The sequence below is a fragment of the Chenopodium album genome, chromosome 20 (genome assembly GCF_948465745.1).
Source record: "Chenopodium album chromosome 20, dcCheAlbu1.1, whole genome shotgun sequence".
Classification (NCBI taxonomy): Eukaryota; Viridiplantae; Streptophyta; class Magnoliopsida; order Caryophyllales; family Amaranthaceae; genus Chenopodium; species Chenopodium album.
In genome coordinates, this window is record NC_137853.1 from 18,600,616 (window position 1) to 18,618,765 (window position 18,150).

Consider the following 18,150-nt stretch of genomic DNA (forward strand, 5'->3'; position numbering starts at 1 on the left):
TAACTATTCTATAAATTTATGATGATTTGTCGATTTAGAACTTGTTATTTGTCATTTTCATTATGTAGTGTGCGTAGTTTTTATTATATTAGGTAAAACAAAATTCGGTATGTGGGTTGAATCCGAATTGCTTTTCAAAAAGGAAAAATTGCTCCCATAAATCTGAACTTTGCCTCGTCCGCTGAAAATAATCCCAACTTTCGTTTATTATCTATTGCACCGAACTTTGGGGGGTATTAATTTTTGTTACACCCAACAGGTCATCTAACCTGATGTAGCAAGTTACCTAGACACGTGTCAGCGTATGATTGGCTTAATTTTATTTAATTTTTTAAAAAAAAAACAAAAAAAAAACCCATAAACCACCCACGCCCAGCGGCTGCCACCACACCCCCACCCCCACCACGCCGGAAAATCACCCCCACCCTTGAAAAACCCCTCCCCTGCTGCCAGAAACCGCCGCCTAACCTTCCCCCTACCTCGAAACCCACCCCTTCCCTTCCCCCATCTCTGAAAACCCCTCCCCCACCCTCGAAAATCCCTCCCTCGTGCCCAGAAACCACCGCCCAGCACTCCCCCTTCCCTCGTTCCCAAGAACCGCCTCCCGGCCCACCTTCCTACTTCCCCTTCCCCCTGCGCACTTCACACACTTCACCAACCTCCCTGCTTCCCTTTCCCTACAACTCCACCAACATCCCGTTGCAACCACGACCACCAACAGCCTGCTTCTACTCAAAATCCCAGAATCCTAACCCTTAAACCTTACACTACAGAAACGGCGACGAAATCAGCCACCAACGGCAGAAATCGGTCGATAAAAGGTTGAAATCAACCATTCAACCCCAACATCGACCGATTTCGGCCATTTGTGGCGAATTTTGGTGGTCGATTTTGGGGAGGGGGGTTGTCTTATGGTGGGGAAACAGTCATGTAGGTGTGGTGACTGGCCATTTTCGGCCATTGTGGTGGTCAATTTGGCTGGTTGCTGGGCTACGTGAGGGGAGAGTGTGCGCTAGTGGTTGTGGTGTGGTGGTGGAGGTGGGGCTGGTGGTGGATTAGTTTTAGGAAATTATATTTTTTTTTTTCATTTTTCTTTTTTTTTTCCAACCAATTACATATTGACACGTGTGCAAAAAAATTTAATTCACAAATGTTAACCTGATTAACCGGTTTCAGGTAAATTGGGTGCAATAGAAATTAATACCCCCCAAAGTTCGGTGCAATAGATAATAAACGAAAGTTGGGATTATTTTCAGCGGACGAGGCAAAGTTCAGATTAATAGGAGCAATTTTTCCTTTCAAAAATTGGTTTGGCAGCATTAAATCCGATTTACTTATCAAAAATTGGCTCGGTTAGATTTGGAGCAAATCTTAATCTGATTTGAATTTGGATTGAGAAACCCAAAATCAAATTATTTCGGTTTGGGCCATAATTCAAATCGAACACCGAAATTTAAGCCCAAAAGACAAACATATTTGTGACTAGACTATAATCAACATCTTATGAATGATCCTCGATCCTTTAGCCTAACTTACATCTAGGGATTTAAAGCGCCATTTTTTAGGCTTGCCTTAGCCCACCAAAGTCGTGTTCACGTTGAGACTGAACCTAAATAGCACCCCCTAGACCCCTAGTTGTACATTTGTGAACATGTTAAGTCAATTTTTTGCAAAAAATATGGAATAAATTAAAGCAATGAGTGTGTAATCGTAGAAAATCCATAAATCACACTACCATAAGGATACAACCATATACACTCACAGTGTATGAGGCATCAAGTACAATCATGTCATCAATTTTTTATTGGAAAAATGACAAGAATAATCCTAAATTTGCCTCATTTGCCCAAAATAACCCCAACTTTCAATTATTTTTTAATAATACAAACTTTAATATCAATTTTCTTTCAATGGTCCCTACCGGTCATCCCACTTGTTATATTAAGTTATTTGACACTTGTCAGGATGAGATTGGTAAAAAAAAATTAATTTTTTAATTTAAAGATTAGAAATTTAAAAAGGAAAAATACACTTTAATAATCCCAACTATGGGCAATTTACTTCTAATAATCTCAACTAAGGTTTATTTTTTTATTAATCCTAACTATGCCTTGAGTTTTCCTCCTACAGTCCCAACTAGTCAACACAAAGTCAACAACCTGTTGTAACAGGTACCATGACACATGTCAACATGTGATTGGTCCAAAATTAAATAAATAAATAATAAAAAAAAACCAAAAATTCCCAACCACCTTCTCCCACCACGAAAGAGTAGTCGTTCCCCTAACCTTGCCGGCGGCAATTTGCCGGACGCCCCCCTTACAAATCGAAATGGTCGACTTGACCTCTTTAACCCCAACTAACCTAACCCTGACCCCCTTACTAATCGAAAATGGTTGACACGTGTCATGGTACCTGATATAACATATCGTTGACTTTGTGTTGACCCGTTGGGACTGTTGGAGGAACACTCAAGTCATGGTTAGGATTATTAAAAAATAAACCTTAATTGGGATTAATAGAAGTAAATCACTCATACTTGCGATTATTAAAGTGTATTTCTCGATAAAAGAAATTCAATAAATTAACTAAAACCCACCACCACTCCCTGCGGCAGCTCCAGCCACTCTCAGGCACCACGCTCCGGCCACTCTCCTACCCCCTCCCTTACGCCAGAAATGGCGTCGCCCTTCCCCTTACTTCCTGTCGTCATCCCAAACCCCAAAACCCTCGAAATCCCTTAAAACTCCCCCCCCCCCCCGAAATCCCTTAAAAACCTCCCCGGCGCATAAACCACCGAATTCCACCTTGCCTACCCTTGCGAATAGGGGTTTCAAGGGTTTGGGGAGTGGCGATGGGCGGTATAAGCGGTGGGAAAGGGTTTTTCTTAAGGATTTTTAGGGGGGGGAAGGGGTTTCGTGGTGGGTCTATGGTGGTTTAGGGGGACAATCAACGGCGAGAGCGGCACAGGGGAGTGGGTATCGGCACTGTAGGGGTGACAGGTCACCTTGGCTGGGCAGTGGTAAGGGCCAGGGAGGTAGCACTTCTGGTAATCTAGTGGTGCTTTTTTTTTTAATTAGCTTTTTTTTTGTAAATTAGGTATTTAAAAATATTAGTTATGATTTAATTAGTAACTAAATAAAATTTAAACTTATTTTGACCAATCAAGTAACAGCACATGTACATTTAAAAATAAATAAATAAATAAATAATTTACCTATTCTACATATTATATGTTACTTGGGACCATTGAAAGCAAATTAATATTAATGTTCTTGTCAATTTTTGCATTTTAATTTTATAATCTGAAATATAACCTAGAATCTTATTAGATTAACTAAAATTATATAAGTTAAATATACCAAGGAATTTCACATTTTCTCTCCTTTGGGAAAGAGCATCAGGAGGCAAAGGCAATGTATAAAATAATGTATCTATACTTTATATATTAAAAAGCGTTCCTAAAAACGTTTATGTATCACTTGTGCCACGTCACTACTCAATATCCAATGGCATCGCGCCACGTCATCGCTTAATAATTCATGGCAATGTTAATTAAAAATGCATATAAAGAAATTTGATCTCCTAACCTCATGGAATGAACACCACATGCCTTACCATCTTAACTACCAATAACATATGTTGAATTCTTCCACATAAATGTATTTAAATGCAAAATACAAAATTGCATCCAAACTCAAAACAAAAAGACACATATTATTTTTATTTTCTCCTCAATATTCAACATTACATTCTAAATTAGTAACACTTCAAATACTTTATTAAAAAAAAAATACTCAAAGTAACATCCGGGACAACGCCCGGGTGAGACACTAGTTAACCAATTTAAAACATACGAAAGTACTAGTTAAGTATAAACCACTAAACTGTGCATGATTATACAACATTGCTTGTGCTTCAACAAAAAAAAATGACAAAAATGAAAATTTACAATCCCACAAGTTATCTGCCTTAGGCTCATCAAGATATATTACGATCTTCAGTTTCCAGCAAACTGAGATTTTTGTAGCTGCCACCACTGGATGTCAACTTTTAAAACAAAGGTCAGCCTCTCAATCAATGCTGTGAACCTTAAGAAGAAAAGAATAACACAATAAAAAATGTTAACCAAATCATTGAATCAAATCATGCTATTATATTAAAAACTATACATCAGTCCTCAGAAATCTAAGGTCATAAAGTGTTATTTTATCATAGTGTGTTAAATTTAGGGGTTAATTTTTATATCATGTATCTGAAGCATCAACAATAATTATGTCCATGAAATGCATGAACACCATATGCCTTATTACACTATATCAAAACCAATGAGTCAATTCAAACCCATTAGGAAGAGTGCTTAAGAATTAAAAAGCATTTTGAGAATCTGTCCCTCTCCAAAAGAATAAATGTGACAATCTTATATATTCAAGTATCTTTATTTACTCAGGCAACAATATTTAAAAACATTTGAAGCACCAAATAAGATTATCTGTTCATCAAATTTCAGATTATCAAATATCTCCATTCTCCACTATATGTATCTGCACAAACAACACTAGGGTAAGTTTAAAATTTATTCCAATTTGTATCTTCAGTAACTAAAGAGTAGATACTTCATACCGAAGCCAATAGTTGAACTACTCATATCCGGCACTCAAGCCAACAATTTTCGTTCATTGTAGCTGAAACTCCAGCAGCTGAGTGTCACTATAATCTAAGACCCGAATAAAGGAGACTTGCAGTGTATTAGCTACCGTAAAACATTAGTTAATATTTGGATACCATTGGAATGTCCACTTCTCATCAATATGCTGCTCTACCCACCCAAGAGTAGTGGAAAATGTGTAAGGGCAGCCAGATTGTCACCCTGAAAGACTGCACCATCTCAGAGCCAGGGCTGTAGTCATATATGTAAGAGTTCTCACATGATAGACAAATGCAGGTAAAGAACTAAGGAAGGTAGTCCCTTGTTAAAGTAAGGATACTAGGACACATTTTGGGACATGGAATTTCGGTTCTTAAATGGAAAGTTCAATAGAATTAGTAGAAATCATGGAGAGGAGAAGGGTCAAACATACTGTGTCTCCAGGACCAAGTTGGTTAGATACAAGCTTTGGTAGTCTACAAAAAGAACAAGTGTAAGAATGAAATGGATATTCTCATTGCTTGGAAGTATGTTAATAATGTAGTGGAGGTATCATTGTTGTCCAAGTGTGAAGAATTAAAAAGGAGCAGTCAACAAGGAAAAAAGGAATAAAATAAAAATAAAAGATAGGAATGAAGAATTCAAAAGAAAAGCAAGCGATGACACTATTCTCAAGTCATTAGTTTTGCGAACTTTTCTCCCTTATTAGTAAGGATTGACCCAACCTGGTAAAGCACTACGTAGTGAAGGACCAAGGAATTAGAGTCCACACCCAAATTCCTATTGATAACCATCAGTTAAAGAAAAAGAAACATATCTGATCATTACAGTTGCTAGCCTTTTCATTGCCACCATCCTTCATTTACACTAATTTTGGATAGGAAAGTTTGGAGGAAAAGGAAGAGAAGGGAAAGTAAGGGATACATTTTCCATTATTTGGTTAAAATGTGCAGTAAGGGATACATCTTACTTTTTTAAGAAACTAAAGCGGTAATGGATCATTCTTCCTCTTTCAATTAAGAAACTAAATCACTCCATTGTTGGAAAGATTTGGAGGGAAAATGGGCGCTCAATTTTTCCCTCCGCTCACCACCCTTTCTGCCTCTGTTTCCCTCCCTACCCTTTTTCTTCCACAATTGCAAACCAAAAAGTGTTAGAAAGATAAAAGTATAAAACTGCCCCATTTCAATTCATAATGATTGTCCTCTCTATTTTGGTATGTTTCATAACTCTATTTTGGTATGTTTCATAATACTTAAAACTTTAAAAGTATCAATTATATCCAAACAATTTTAATGCACAGTTCCATTGCTCCACTATCAATTGACTTATCTAATGTTCTAGAATATTAAAGTCAACTTAGATAAACACTATAAAACAAAATATACGTAGTATTTATCACATATAGGAACTTAAACTGCTTAAATAACCGACAGTACTTTTGAAAAAGCCAGCGTTGAGTCAAGCAAGAAACATGAATATACTTACATTATGTACAGCTTGAAAAACTACAGCTCACTATAGTTTCGCCAAACTGCGCGAAATTCTTCCCGGAATGTATTTAAGCGTGCTTTCAAATTCGGAGTCCTAAAGCTTGCATGAAGGAGAGTGGCTGATGGAAAAAAATTGGAGTCATTTTTTCAAGGCAATGAAATTGTTAAATAGAAATCCAAGATGAAAAAATAATAAGAGAGAATCATTTACCAAGAAGTCCAATTGCAAATGCCCATAGAACAGTGAGAAGACCACAAGAAGCAAACCAAAGGAAAAAACTCACTAATACAAGATGATTGAACATATTAGCATGTCTATATTAATTAGCTTGGAACAGGAACGGATATTGAAGCATGGACTTACCCGAAGAGAAAATCAACACAAACACCCAACGAGGCCGTCCACAAATATATATTGCCCTTTTGGCTGAAGGACGTCCACGGATGACAGGCCTGGCACATTCAAACTGTTTGTAAGAGACACGGAGACACGTGTTTGGCTGGAATTAATACAAGGTGAAGTGACATACGTAAGTGGAGGCCTCATTTTTGCAGCCATGTGCGGAGAAAACCGCCTCACAGTCCTTGTTACCTTCTCACTAAACGTACCAGCAAAGCTATGCCAACAAAATACATATTACATAGATGTCAAAACCAGAGAAAAGAAGAGACTAACATGTGAACTAACATGTTATGTTAGTTATTTTAAGAAGGTAAATGTAATGCACTGACTTTTTGGGATTATAATCTGATTTAATAATGTAAGTAATTGAAGATTAAAGCTTGGATTTTGATTGATAATATGGTTGAAAGGTTACAAAAGATAGGATAATAGCTTAAGGCTATCAATCTTCAAAAGTGAGTTTAGCTCACAACTCTCCAAAAGTGACTTGAGGTCACAACTCTCAACAAGTTTCATCTGATTTTTGCCTCCTATTTCCTGTCCTTCCCTCTCTATTTATACTAAGGACTATTAACCTAGTGAACTAATATTACTAGAATACCTATACTACCCTTCCTTAGGTTGATCTATTACAATACCGGCCCCCTAAACTTCCACCTTGTCCTCAAGGTGGATAGTAGTTTGCACTGAATTTCCGGCCTCGGCAACATTGATGCTTGTTCCAACTCTTGAAAGAGCCAAAACTGAGAGTGAGCTGCTGTGAGAGTTGTTCATTGTTGAAGGTTAGTACTCTTAACATGGCATAAGAAACTGAAAATTGTTGTAGCTTGTCAGGTGGGATAATTGAATTTTGGGTAGAGTGAGTGGTGTATGCATTGAAGCAAGAAGTGTGGAAATAAGTCAAATAAAAACTGCTGGGCAATGTTGATTTTAGGAAATAATAAAAGGCAAGGGGCTTTAAACAAGGGAGGTTGGATGTAAATAAGGATTGCTGGGCAATGTTGGGCGTCAGGCTATGAATTCGGAAATTGGGCCATGTTGCAATGGGCCCAAATAAAATCTTGCCTTCTAAAAATGATAGATTCATTTCCAACGCACAGTAAGCAATCTCAGCATGATGTTCATCCTTTGCCACATCATCACATCTCATATTTCCAATTCTACCCTTACTAGTACCTTCCACTATTGGCTTCCTCTCCAAGCCAAAGACTTTAGTCAAACTCCTGCCAAAAGCTGCTATGTCTGCATTTTCCAGACAACCACCAAGTAAACAGTCTAACCACTCCTCTTGAGACCTCCCACCTGCTCCACTTCCGGCCAAACCCCCACTTTTTTCTCCGGCGACCCTAAACCCCAGACCACCACCTGACTCACACGCATCAGCCCCTCCTTTCACAACGCCGTCTCTGTCCCTCTTCAGGCCACCGCTAATGGTGGTCATATAGCCACGTTTTCCTTTTCCGGCTAGGAAACCTGGGCCACCACCGGACCCACCACCGGACCCACTACCGTCAGCGCCGCCTTTCTCAAACAAATATTTTATCCCACCACCGTCAAACACATGGACCTCTGCCCTTTGTACTGTCCAGAAAACCGCCCACCTTTCACGAGCTCGGCCGTCCACTCCATCGTGACCCCCACCCGCAAATCCACCTGAGAAATCACCCCCCTTTCTTGCGACCATCGGTAGTGAACAGTCGATTTCAGACCTGCCTTTGTTATCTTCGCTTCTCTCAAACAAAACTTTGGTGGGTTTGCTTTGGAAATCACCACCAAGGCCACCTTCGAAAACACTCACCTCACAACCAAATTCACTAGTACAGATTAACACACCACTCAACTCACCTCGCCCATCAGGTCCACCGTCCACCACCAGAGTCGCCGGCGACTCCAGCTTGCCCTTCACGGACACCAAAGCACCGTCAGACTGGAAGGAAACTTCAGTTGGGTTGTCTGTGAAACCTTCCTCACCCTTCCTCTCCGTGCCCTCAATTGCAACGCCTTGCTCGGCCGAGGGTTTGGATTCCAGATGGCCTTTCTTCTCCTCGGCCCTCTCCCTTTCCGCTGCCATTGCTTGGGCGGCCGCCACTTCCACTACTGTCCTAATGGATTCTTTCTCTAATAATTCAAGAGATATCTCACTCCTTTCCTTTTTATTTGGTAGCCACCTCCCTGAATTTCGAAGCAGCCAAGTCTTCAATTCTTGCCAGTCACGAAATGGTAGCCATCGGTGTTCACGCTCGAACCACTGCAACGCTTTGCCATCAAGTCCAATGATGGCTGCCTTCAATTTTGTCTCCTCATTCAGCTGGAAAAAATGGAAGGAGTCCTCAAGTTGAAGGACCCAGTCTTCCAGATTTCTCCCATTGAACTCCGGAAGTTGAAGCTCGCATCGGACTCTTCGCTCTTCCTTGAGATCCGAAATCCCCTGTTCTCTCTTGCTGGAAATGTGTGCATACTCATCACAAATACATTTCTGCATCAGTTGCGTTACACTCTTTTCAACAGATTCAAAGACCATTTTTTTTTTTTTTTGGTATGCGGTGGTTGGACTGGTGGTTCCGGTCACCGGAAGCCTGCAAGACCGCCTGCTCTGATACCAATTGTAATGCACTGACTTTTTGGGATTATAATCTGATTTAATAATGTAAGTAATTGAAGATTAAAGCTTGGATTTTGATTGATAATATGGTTGAAAGGTTACAAAAGATAGGATAATAGCTTAAGGCTATCAATCTTCAAAAGTGAGTTTAGCTCACAACTCTCCAAAAGTGACTTGAGGTCACAACTCTCAACAAGTTTCATCTGATTTTTGCCTCCTATTTCCTGTCCTTCCCTCTCTATTTATACTAAGGACTATTAACCTAGTGAACTAATATTACTAGAATACCTATACTACCCTTCCTTAGGTTGATCTATTACAGTAAAAAAGGGATTAGGTAATCCCATACAAATAAAACATCAATCAACATTCTAATACTGACTAATAGCCAAGTGAGAACAAGGACACAGCTTAAGAGGAAAATCACTTCTGCCAAATTGAGAAATCCAATAAATTAATAATGACCCTAGGGAGCAGCGCTCTGTTAGCTTACTATCCTCAAATGATGATGCCAGAAAGAATGTAAAAATTTGCTAGACTGCTATAAAAACAAGTCCAATACAATAAAGTGAATAAAAGACATACAACATTCGCAATTTCAAAGGGGCACCCATCTTTTCAAGGCCAAGCTTCAAGTAGTAATTCTTTCCAAAATATGTTGACAAAAAATACAAAAAAAAAAAGACCTGCTGGGAAAGACTAGTTCTCATATATAAAAAAAAATGAAAAGAGTAGGTGAAATGTGACTTGTTACGTGATGAGGATTAAAGTAAATTTACTTTGATAACAACGTAATAAAAGATATCTCCTCATAATTGACTAGATAATAATTGTACAAGTTTTACAGCATTTAATAGCTAAAGGGATATAGTGGTTCTAGCAAACAATGACATAAACTATTCCATATGAAGAGAAATGACTACATGAGCATACCTGTCATTCAGGAAAGCAATGGTAAGTGCTGTTAAGGCAGCAGCAAAAATTGCAAGTGGCCTCCTGAGAAAACCCAGGCCTGCAAATTTGGTCAAAAATGCATAAATGAAATGAAAGAATAGCAACGAATGAATAGTTTTAGCAAATAAGTCTTTCTTGGATAAAAAACTCAATTAAGATACTCACCAAGAATGAAGATAACCATGATAAAGTAGTTTGTCCGATAGCTGTTTAACACAAAATTAAAACAATAATCACATCGGCAACATCTATTGTCTTACCCAAGAATTTTTTTTAACTTGAAACAAGGCCCAACATGTTTGAATTTAGAGTTAATCACTAACAATTTTTAGGTCCAAACAATTTAATCCACCTAGCTTCAAATAAAGCACTTTCTAAAAATAAGAGGATAGGGACTATCTCCGAGACATGGACACATGTACAGAGACATAGCATATATGTCATATTATTATAATATAAAATTTATAAATAAACTCAGGGTTTCCCGAGGCCAGTCCCAAACTTGGATAGAGGAGAATGGTTACGGTAGGCCTTTGACAACCAATGTAAAACTTTGTCACATCGCTTTACATGAGCCACAATGATTAGAGTAGTATTAGAATAGGCGACCTCTTAGGAGGTCTTCATCTTGGTTCATGTAGCCGACCACACTTATGGGATAAGGCGTTGACGCACAAAAAGAAGAATATAAAATATATAAATATAGAAAGGTGCATAAAAGGAAAACTAGTGAAAAGGCCTACGATATGCCATAAGGTTCTTTAAGGAACAGTTAAGTAATAGGTGATTGTTCAATACTTCTTGCTGCTAAAAAATAATACACCTACATGTAACACTGAAATTCTTCTAGTAAGAACTTATTACCACCATTAGTATGTACACTGAATTCCTCTTCTTTACCATTTTCAAGACACAAAAAAGGCATTAAAGCAACGAGCATGGAAGAGAAGGTGTTGTGCATGCATGAGAAGTGCACATGGGCAACAAGATGCAAAAATTGATGCATCACTGGATCTGCTGGAAGAAGATGAGAGCTACACGCATACAACATAAAGTCTGCGCATGCAGCATGTGCATGGACATTAAGCTGGCCTTCGGGTGGGTCAAGCGGCTAAGCGAAAAAGTGACATGACTTATTTTTTGTCCAAAGGATGGTTTCTTATGTCTAGAACTATATATGCTCGTGTTATTTCATTATTAGATTAAGATGAGAAGTTGAGAGAGAGAGAAAGAGAGAGAGAGAGGTGAGCATTCAAGGTGTATTGAGAGCTCATCATCATTAAGGTATACTCCATAGTGGATTTGTGGGTTGTCTCTCAACACTCAAATTCCCACAGTAAAATCTTTTTTCGTTGCTTGTTTGTTTTTCGTTGTTATTGATTATTGTTTACCACAATCTTTTTAGCACATAATCCACCCTTAACACCTGTGGCCTATGTACCTTGGACTCGGGTACCAATATCCGACACGGATACATATCCAAGTAAAATTAAGTGTCTAAGGGTCTTGACTAGAAGGTGAAATGAAGAGTTTGAGTAACATAGCCTTTGGCCACCATATATATTCTATATAAAGGTATAAATTACATGCCCATATTAATTCATCTACGCCATATGATCATGAGCACCAGCTTCACCACCCCTTAAAGGTTGAGAAAAAATGTGCAACAAAGTATAATAATTCTTAGGTATATGGATAATGAATTCGATTTAAGACTTCAAGTACGCAATCTCATGCCTTGTGACTCCCAAAAGAGATGTCACTTTGTAAAAAGTTGGAGAGTGAACACGAAAGGAATGATCTCCAAACCACATTGAGAGTCAAATGAATGTGATATATTTTAAATCCTAATTCTCATGATTGGTATGGTTCTAGACTTCTAGTCCTTCCGGATATAATACAATATTTTCCTTTTCAGTAACTTCATAAAAAAGAGAGGTCTTAGTGCTATGCATATATAAGCTATTGAAGTCATAATTTTTTTCCTCAACATTTTTCCGACATGCTTCCTCATCTTTTACAAACCTAAAAAAAAACTTCATCTAAAGTACTCCCTCTGTGTGTTTTTAATGCTAAAGTTGTAAATGCATGAAGGTTTTGGAGGTTTTATTGACTTTGAATAAAATAAAATGTTAGTGGGATAGGTAGGATAACATTTTTTTTTATATGAAAAGATAGTGGAGTTATTATTTTGAAAAGTAAAGGAATATAAGAGGGAGCGAAAACCATTTGAAGGAATGAGAAATGATAAAGTAAGAGAGAGAGAGAGGGGACTACTGGTGGGTAAAGTTATATTATTAAAACGTAAGGGATTTCTAAAACACCAAGCGTGTCATTAAAAAAGAAACAACCGAATAAGGCAAGTGTAGCATTTAAAAAAACGAAGGAAATACCGAATTTAAACATACTTAAAAATGTATTGCTTATAAGCTAATATGTAGAACTTTATGAACTAATATACTGTGAGTATAAGACTATCACATCCAAGAATAAATTAAGAGTTAACAATTACAACTTATCAAGTAGCAAAAAAACAAAAACGAGGGAGTGTCTTAAGAGGTTGTAAAGTTAGTTAGAGAAAATTTCTAGAACACGTAATGTACCAATTATAGTTGTTATGGGGCTATCGTTATATTACCAAAAAAATATTCAATAATAAAATTTCTTTCCCTTTTATTCTTGGGAATGTGAAATTCTTGTATTTGATTTTATTCATATTTTATATAACTTCTCCAAGCAAAATTGTATGATTGTCCACCCTCTCACAACAAAGTACGCCCTCAATTTCATACAGTGGAATTTTTTAAGGAAAAATTGTCAAAAATAACACCACCTTTGGCCGGTCTTCCAGCAATAGCACCACCTTTTGATTATTCCAAAATAACACCACCTTTCACATGTATTTGCCAAAAATGAAACAAAATCGGTTGGTAACCTATTTTACAGGTTACCTGTGACACGTGTCACAATGTCATTGGTCAATTTTTTTTATATATTTTTTTTAAAAAAAAACCTAATTAATTAAATAACAAAGTTAAAAAAAAACAAAACCACCACCTAGCCCCCGCTGCCTAGCCCCCACCCCCTACCACCATCGCCGCCGCCCGTCCCCCACCCCATCCTTGCCGCCGCCCTTCCCCCTCCCCATCTTCGTCGCCGATCGACCTCCCCAGCCTTCCCCCTCCCCTAACGACACCCCTCCACCCATTCCCCGTCCTTAAACAACCCACCATCGCTTTCCCGTCGTCGTTTCTAGCCCCCTTCCCTTCCCAATTTTCGATGCCCCTACCCATCCCTTCTCCATTTTTGATACCCCCTCCCTTTCCCGTCCCAATTTTCGGCCCCTACCACCTATCTCCTTCCCCGAAACCATAACCAGTTGAAAATGTTGGTTTTGTAAAGGGGAAGGGCTCGAAATTGGGGACGATGAAGGGAGGGGGGGATTGAATCTGCTACGAGGAGGAAAGGTGGGGGCTGAAATCGGGAACAGAGAAGGGAGGAGCCCGAAATCGAAAACGGGGAAGGTGGATGGTCTTGGTGGGGGTGGTGGATGTCGGTGGGCAGAGGGGCTGGGTGTGTGGGAGGGGCTTTAATTTTTTTTTTTTAATTTTTTTTTGTTTTTTTTAAGTTTTTTCGAAATTAAAAGTAAAAATAAATAAGTTAACCAATCAAACTAGAACATGTGTCCTAGGGTTACCTGTAAAATAGGTTACCGGTTTTTTGTTTCATTTTTGGCAAATACATGTGAAAGGTGGTGTTATTCTGGAATAATCAAAAGGTGGTGCTATTACTGAAAGACCGGCCAAAGGTGGTGTTATTTTTGACAAATTTTCCATTTTTTAATTACCTTTATTGTATCATTTGATACGTAAGATATTACATGCTTATTACAAATATTTTAAAAACACCAAGACTTTGTTTGGATTGAAAGAAATAGACTAATAGAGGGAAAGGAAGAGAAGGGCAATAGAAGGATGGAGTATTTTTCATTTGGATAACCAATGAGGAAGGCAGGAAATTGGAGAGAACAAAAAATAGAAGGATTAAATTGTAAGAAATTGAGAGATTTAGAAAGAAATATTATCTTTCTTCCATCGTCTCCCCTTCCTTTCCCACTCCTTTCTCTCTCTTGCTTTACTTCCTAATTATCTTTTTTCCATCGCCTCCTCTTCCCTTCCCTTCCTTCCCACCCTCTTCTTTTACTTCCTAATTATCTATCCAAACAAATTGTAAAACTATGCTTAAATTGAAGGAAAGGAAAGGAAGGGAAGGAAAATCAAGTATCTTTTATTTGGATACAAATGAGGAAGGAAGGGGATTAGAGGGGAGAGAAATGGAGGGATTAAATTGTAAGAAATTGATCTTTGTAACAATGGCAAAATTTGGTAGGAAAACTCATCTTTCTACCCTCCCCTCCCAATCTTTTACTTCCCAATTATCTATCCAAACACATTGTAAAACTATGCTTAGATTGAAGGAAAGGGAGGGAAAGGAAAGCAAGGGATGGAGTATCTTTCATTTGGATATAGACGAGGAAGGAAGGGGATTGGAGGAGGAGAGAAATGGAAGGATTAAATTAAAAGAAATTAACCTCTCTAACAATGAAGAAATTGGAAGGAAGATACTTCATTGTTCCCTCCCCTTCTTTTCTCCCCTTTTTCTTTATCCAAACACGCTGTAACGCTTTGTTTAAATAGCAAAGAAGGAAGGAAAGGAATGGGAAGGTAAGGAGGGGAGAGGAAAAGTAAGCTCCATTTTCCTTCCAAATCTTTCCAATTTTGGAAGGATTACGTTTATTTAAGAGAAAGAGAAAATGGATTACTCCTTCTCCCGCCTCTTCCCCTTCCTTCCTTCCTCCAATCTTTTACCCAAACAAGAGTGATTGTCCTAAATCCAAACAAAGTGTAAAGCCTACACTTTGCAATGTGGCCACACTACTTCTGTTACAAAAGAGCTGCAATATTTCTCATTTAGATCATACTTTAATAATTTGGCCATAAATTCTCACTATTATATAACAGAAAATATCTCCAAAACCCTAGCCTCCATTGTTGAATTTTGAAGGGGCTTCCATCGATTTTAATCGGTGGAAAGCCCCAATCCTTATTTCTTTATAGTTTTTTTAGGTTTATAATAATGCTTACTCCTTTTGGGAAGAACTTTTCTCCCTCGAAAGAAAGGGTTTCCGATCTCTTTCGAAAGACAAGGGTTTTTCGACCTCCTTCGAAAGACAAGGTTTATCTCCTCTTTTCGAGGGAGAAATTTTTTTAGTTTTGAATCCATGGTAGTAGATCTAATGAATTGTCGTGAAATTATTTTATTAGTGAAAAAGTTAACAAGTTTTCGTATCGGACAGATGAATCAGAAGGAAAACATCCTCACGGCTATAAAAGATCGTTAGATTGTCTCTCGTTATAAGCGGGAGATGTTACTCGACGATCGTAGTTTTTATGAAAGAATAATCTATTTGATTCAATATCTTATGTATTTGTTGACGTCGAATCTCTATTGTAGATGTCGTATGACTTTTAATTAATGAAATATTTTTGCTATTAAAAGAATATATATATATATATATATATATATATATATATATATATATATATAAGTTATAACACAAAATAAATTCAAGTGATATCTTAATGTCTAATCACAATATTAATCTTAAATTTTTTTGTTAACACACAATTAAAGATATTCATGGTAAAACTAGTACATTCAAGCGGTAAACGGTAAATACTGCAATACGAAGTATTAAGCAAGGGAGGAAGTATTTCAGGAAGGAGGGAGCAAAAGAAAATATATTACCTATGCAAAAGCTAATACATCCCCAACTAAATAAAACTACTTTTCTACTTCATGAAGCATGACTCCTCCATTATCATTGAAGAACACCATAAAAATACTGAGCTAACAATTTCACTGAAATTTAAGGGAATTAAAAAGTTACGCACAAAGGGCTTTACTCCTTACGAAAATCCATTACTACTAAATAAATAGAAAGTATTAATAACATAAATACCAGCTCAAACATCAAAGTAAAATAGATTAGCAACAAGAAGAAATTCAAGAAAACATATTAGTAAAGATTGCAGAAATAAATTAAAAACAAGAAGAAAACATACTAGTAAAGATTTCATAAATAAATTAGAAACAAGAAGAAACATACTAGTAAAGATTGCATTTGAGGCGGCTGTTCCATTTGGCATAAGAGCGAGGAAGGGTAAATCTGGAAAAAAATTCAGAAAATGGTCGGGGTGGAGACGACCAATCAACTTCTCTCAAAGCGTCCATCAGATCCTCCGCTGTAACGCTTCCCCAATCCATTGTTGTTTGGTTCCCAAATCAATTCCCCTAAATTATAAGCGACTGAATTAAACAAATCGATTGAATAAAACGATTAAATTGGATAAAAAGATTGAATAAGATTGAATAAATCAATCGAATAAAACAATTTAATCAAAAAAAAAAAGATTGAATAAAATGATTAAATTACGACTACAATCGACTGAATAAAACGATTGAATTATTTCAACAGTTTGATTGAGCTAATTGATTAATTCAAAACTACTATTAAATTGACTAATTCGATCATAATTATTGCAGCAGATAAGAAGTTCGAAAGCCTAACCGGATAGAGCAGTGGTGGAGCGGCGGTCAAAGGTGGAGCGGCGGTCAGAGGTGCAGCGTTTCGGTGGTGCAGTGGTGCGGCTGTGCGGTGGTGGATCGGCGCAGTATACAGTTAATACGTGAACCAGACTTCAATAAAGTTTTTCTTTGGGAGTTACAAGGCAAAACAATTAATATTCGCTTATTTGAGGGACTTTGTTTAATGTGAACTATTAAAATTTTATCCCTCCGTCCCAAAAAAAAATGACTCATTTGGCCAAAAATTTGTACTAAAAAGAATGACCCATTTGCATTAAAATATCCACCAATTTGTTACAATATTTGTGTAAAATTAGCTTTCCCATATAAAAATTTAATTTTCCATGTTATTTTATTACTTTCTCTCTCTATTTTTTTACAAATCCCATGTAAATTTATCTTTCCAATATACTTTTACTTCTTTTTACTTAACTTCCTTAATACCCGCGTAATCAACCCAAATGGGTCGTTCTTTTTGGGACGAAGGGAGTAATAAACTAGAATGTGCCCGTGCTAATGCACGGATTATATTTAATAATAAGATTTAAGAAAAAAAATACAATGTACATAGATACAGTCATACATACATATAGTTTTTTATAAAACAAAAAAAAAGTAACAACAAAAATACCCAAAAAAGAATAAAAACAAAAACAAAAAAAAATAAAAGACCCAAGTGTTGAATCCAAAAAAAAGGCCTTCGGATATTGTGTGGAATGAATCTAAGTCTTCAATTTGATTGTCCGCGCATCTCTCGTTTCAAGTAGTAAAATTCTTCCTCCCATCTTACTTGTTAAACAGATGCAACTATGGTATCATCATTTTCTATCTCGGGAACATGTAGTATGAAAGTGAATGTATTCATCAAACGTTCACTCAGATACTCCTCTAAAAAGTAGTCTCCAAATTCCTGATCATAAGGAACATATAACTTTATATACGAAGTATAAAGAGAGAGAAAGTCGTGCATGCATTGCGTGCGCCTATAAACTTGTTAAATTAAAACTAACTACCTAGTTACAAATGGTGTAGCAATTTCTTGTATCAATTCTCTTTTGTAGTGAGTAGGGGATTAGATAACATAATAGATTATTTTTTGTTGAAAGAGATAAATTAAACCTTTATACAATATAAGAAAGTTATTCTCGTGCTATAATAAGTAGTAAATAAGAAGTCAGTTGCCAACTGTAGGGAATATTTCAAGCATCATAACCCCAAGCTTGAACCCCACTGTGGTCATACATTAAAGTATGGTGGCGTTCCAAAGGGAAAGAAAAGAGAGCAAAAGAGTCGCTAACAAGTTTTAAGAACTTGTAAACCAATCACAGAGTGAAGGTTACACCCCTTAACGATCCAGAAGATCATCAACTGCATAAGGTCAGGAACCAAATAGGGTTCGGGG

At 37.3% G+C, this 18,150-nt stretch overlaps 1 protein-coding gene across 2 annotated transcripts; it reads right to left on the minus strand.

Moving 5' to 3' along the window:
- Positions 1–3,697: 3,697 nt before the first annotated feature.
- On the minus strand, positions 3,698–16,895 carry LOC145596641 (PRA1 family protein A1-like). Of its 2 annotated transcripts, none has more exons than XM_081652853.1 (9): positions 16,732–16,895; positions 16,270–16,454; positions 10,266–10,306; positions 10,080–10,158; positions 6,672–6,758; positions 6,506–6,594; positions 6,353–6,424; positions 6,137–6,260; positions 3,698–4,091 (listed from the first exon to the last, which is right to left on the minus strand). In XM_081652853.1, exons 2-8 carry the CDS (start codon positions 16,425–16,427, stop codon positions 6,157–6,159), a joined length of 630 nt encoding a protein of 209 aa, XP_081508979.1. In that variant the 5' UTR covers positions 16,428–16,454; positions 16,732–16,895; the 3' UTR covers positions 3,698–4,091; positions 6,137–6,156. The 2 variants fall into 2 exon arrangements, with proteins under 2 accessions (XP_081508979.1, XP_081508978.1); XM_081652852.1 differs by having other exon boundaries at positions 16,270–16,469.
- Positions 16,896–18,150: the final 1,255 nt, after the last annotated feature.

Coding starts and splice junctions, on each gene's coding strand:
- LOC145596641 (XM_081652853.1), bottom strand. CDS start 16,427: ATGGATTGGGGAAGCGTTACAGCGGAGGATCTGATGGACGCTTTGAGA. Junction 6,425..6,505: donor TGTGTTGATTTTCTCTTCGG/GTAAGTCCATGC, acceptor ATCTTGTATTAG/TGAGTTTTTTCCTTTGGTTT. Junction 6,261..6,352: donor ATTTGCAATTGGACTTCTTG/GTAAATGATTCT, acceptor TTTTTCCATCAG/CCACTCTCCTTCATGCAAGC.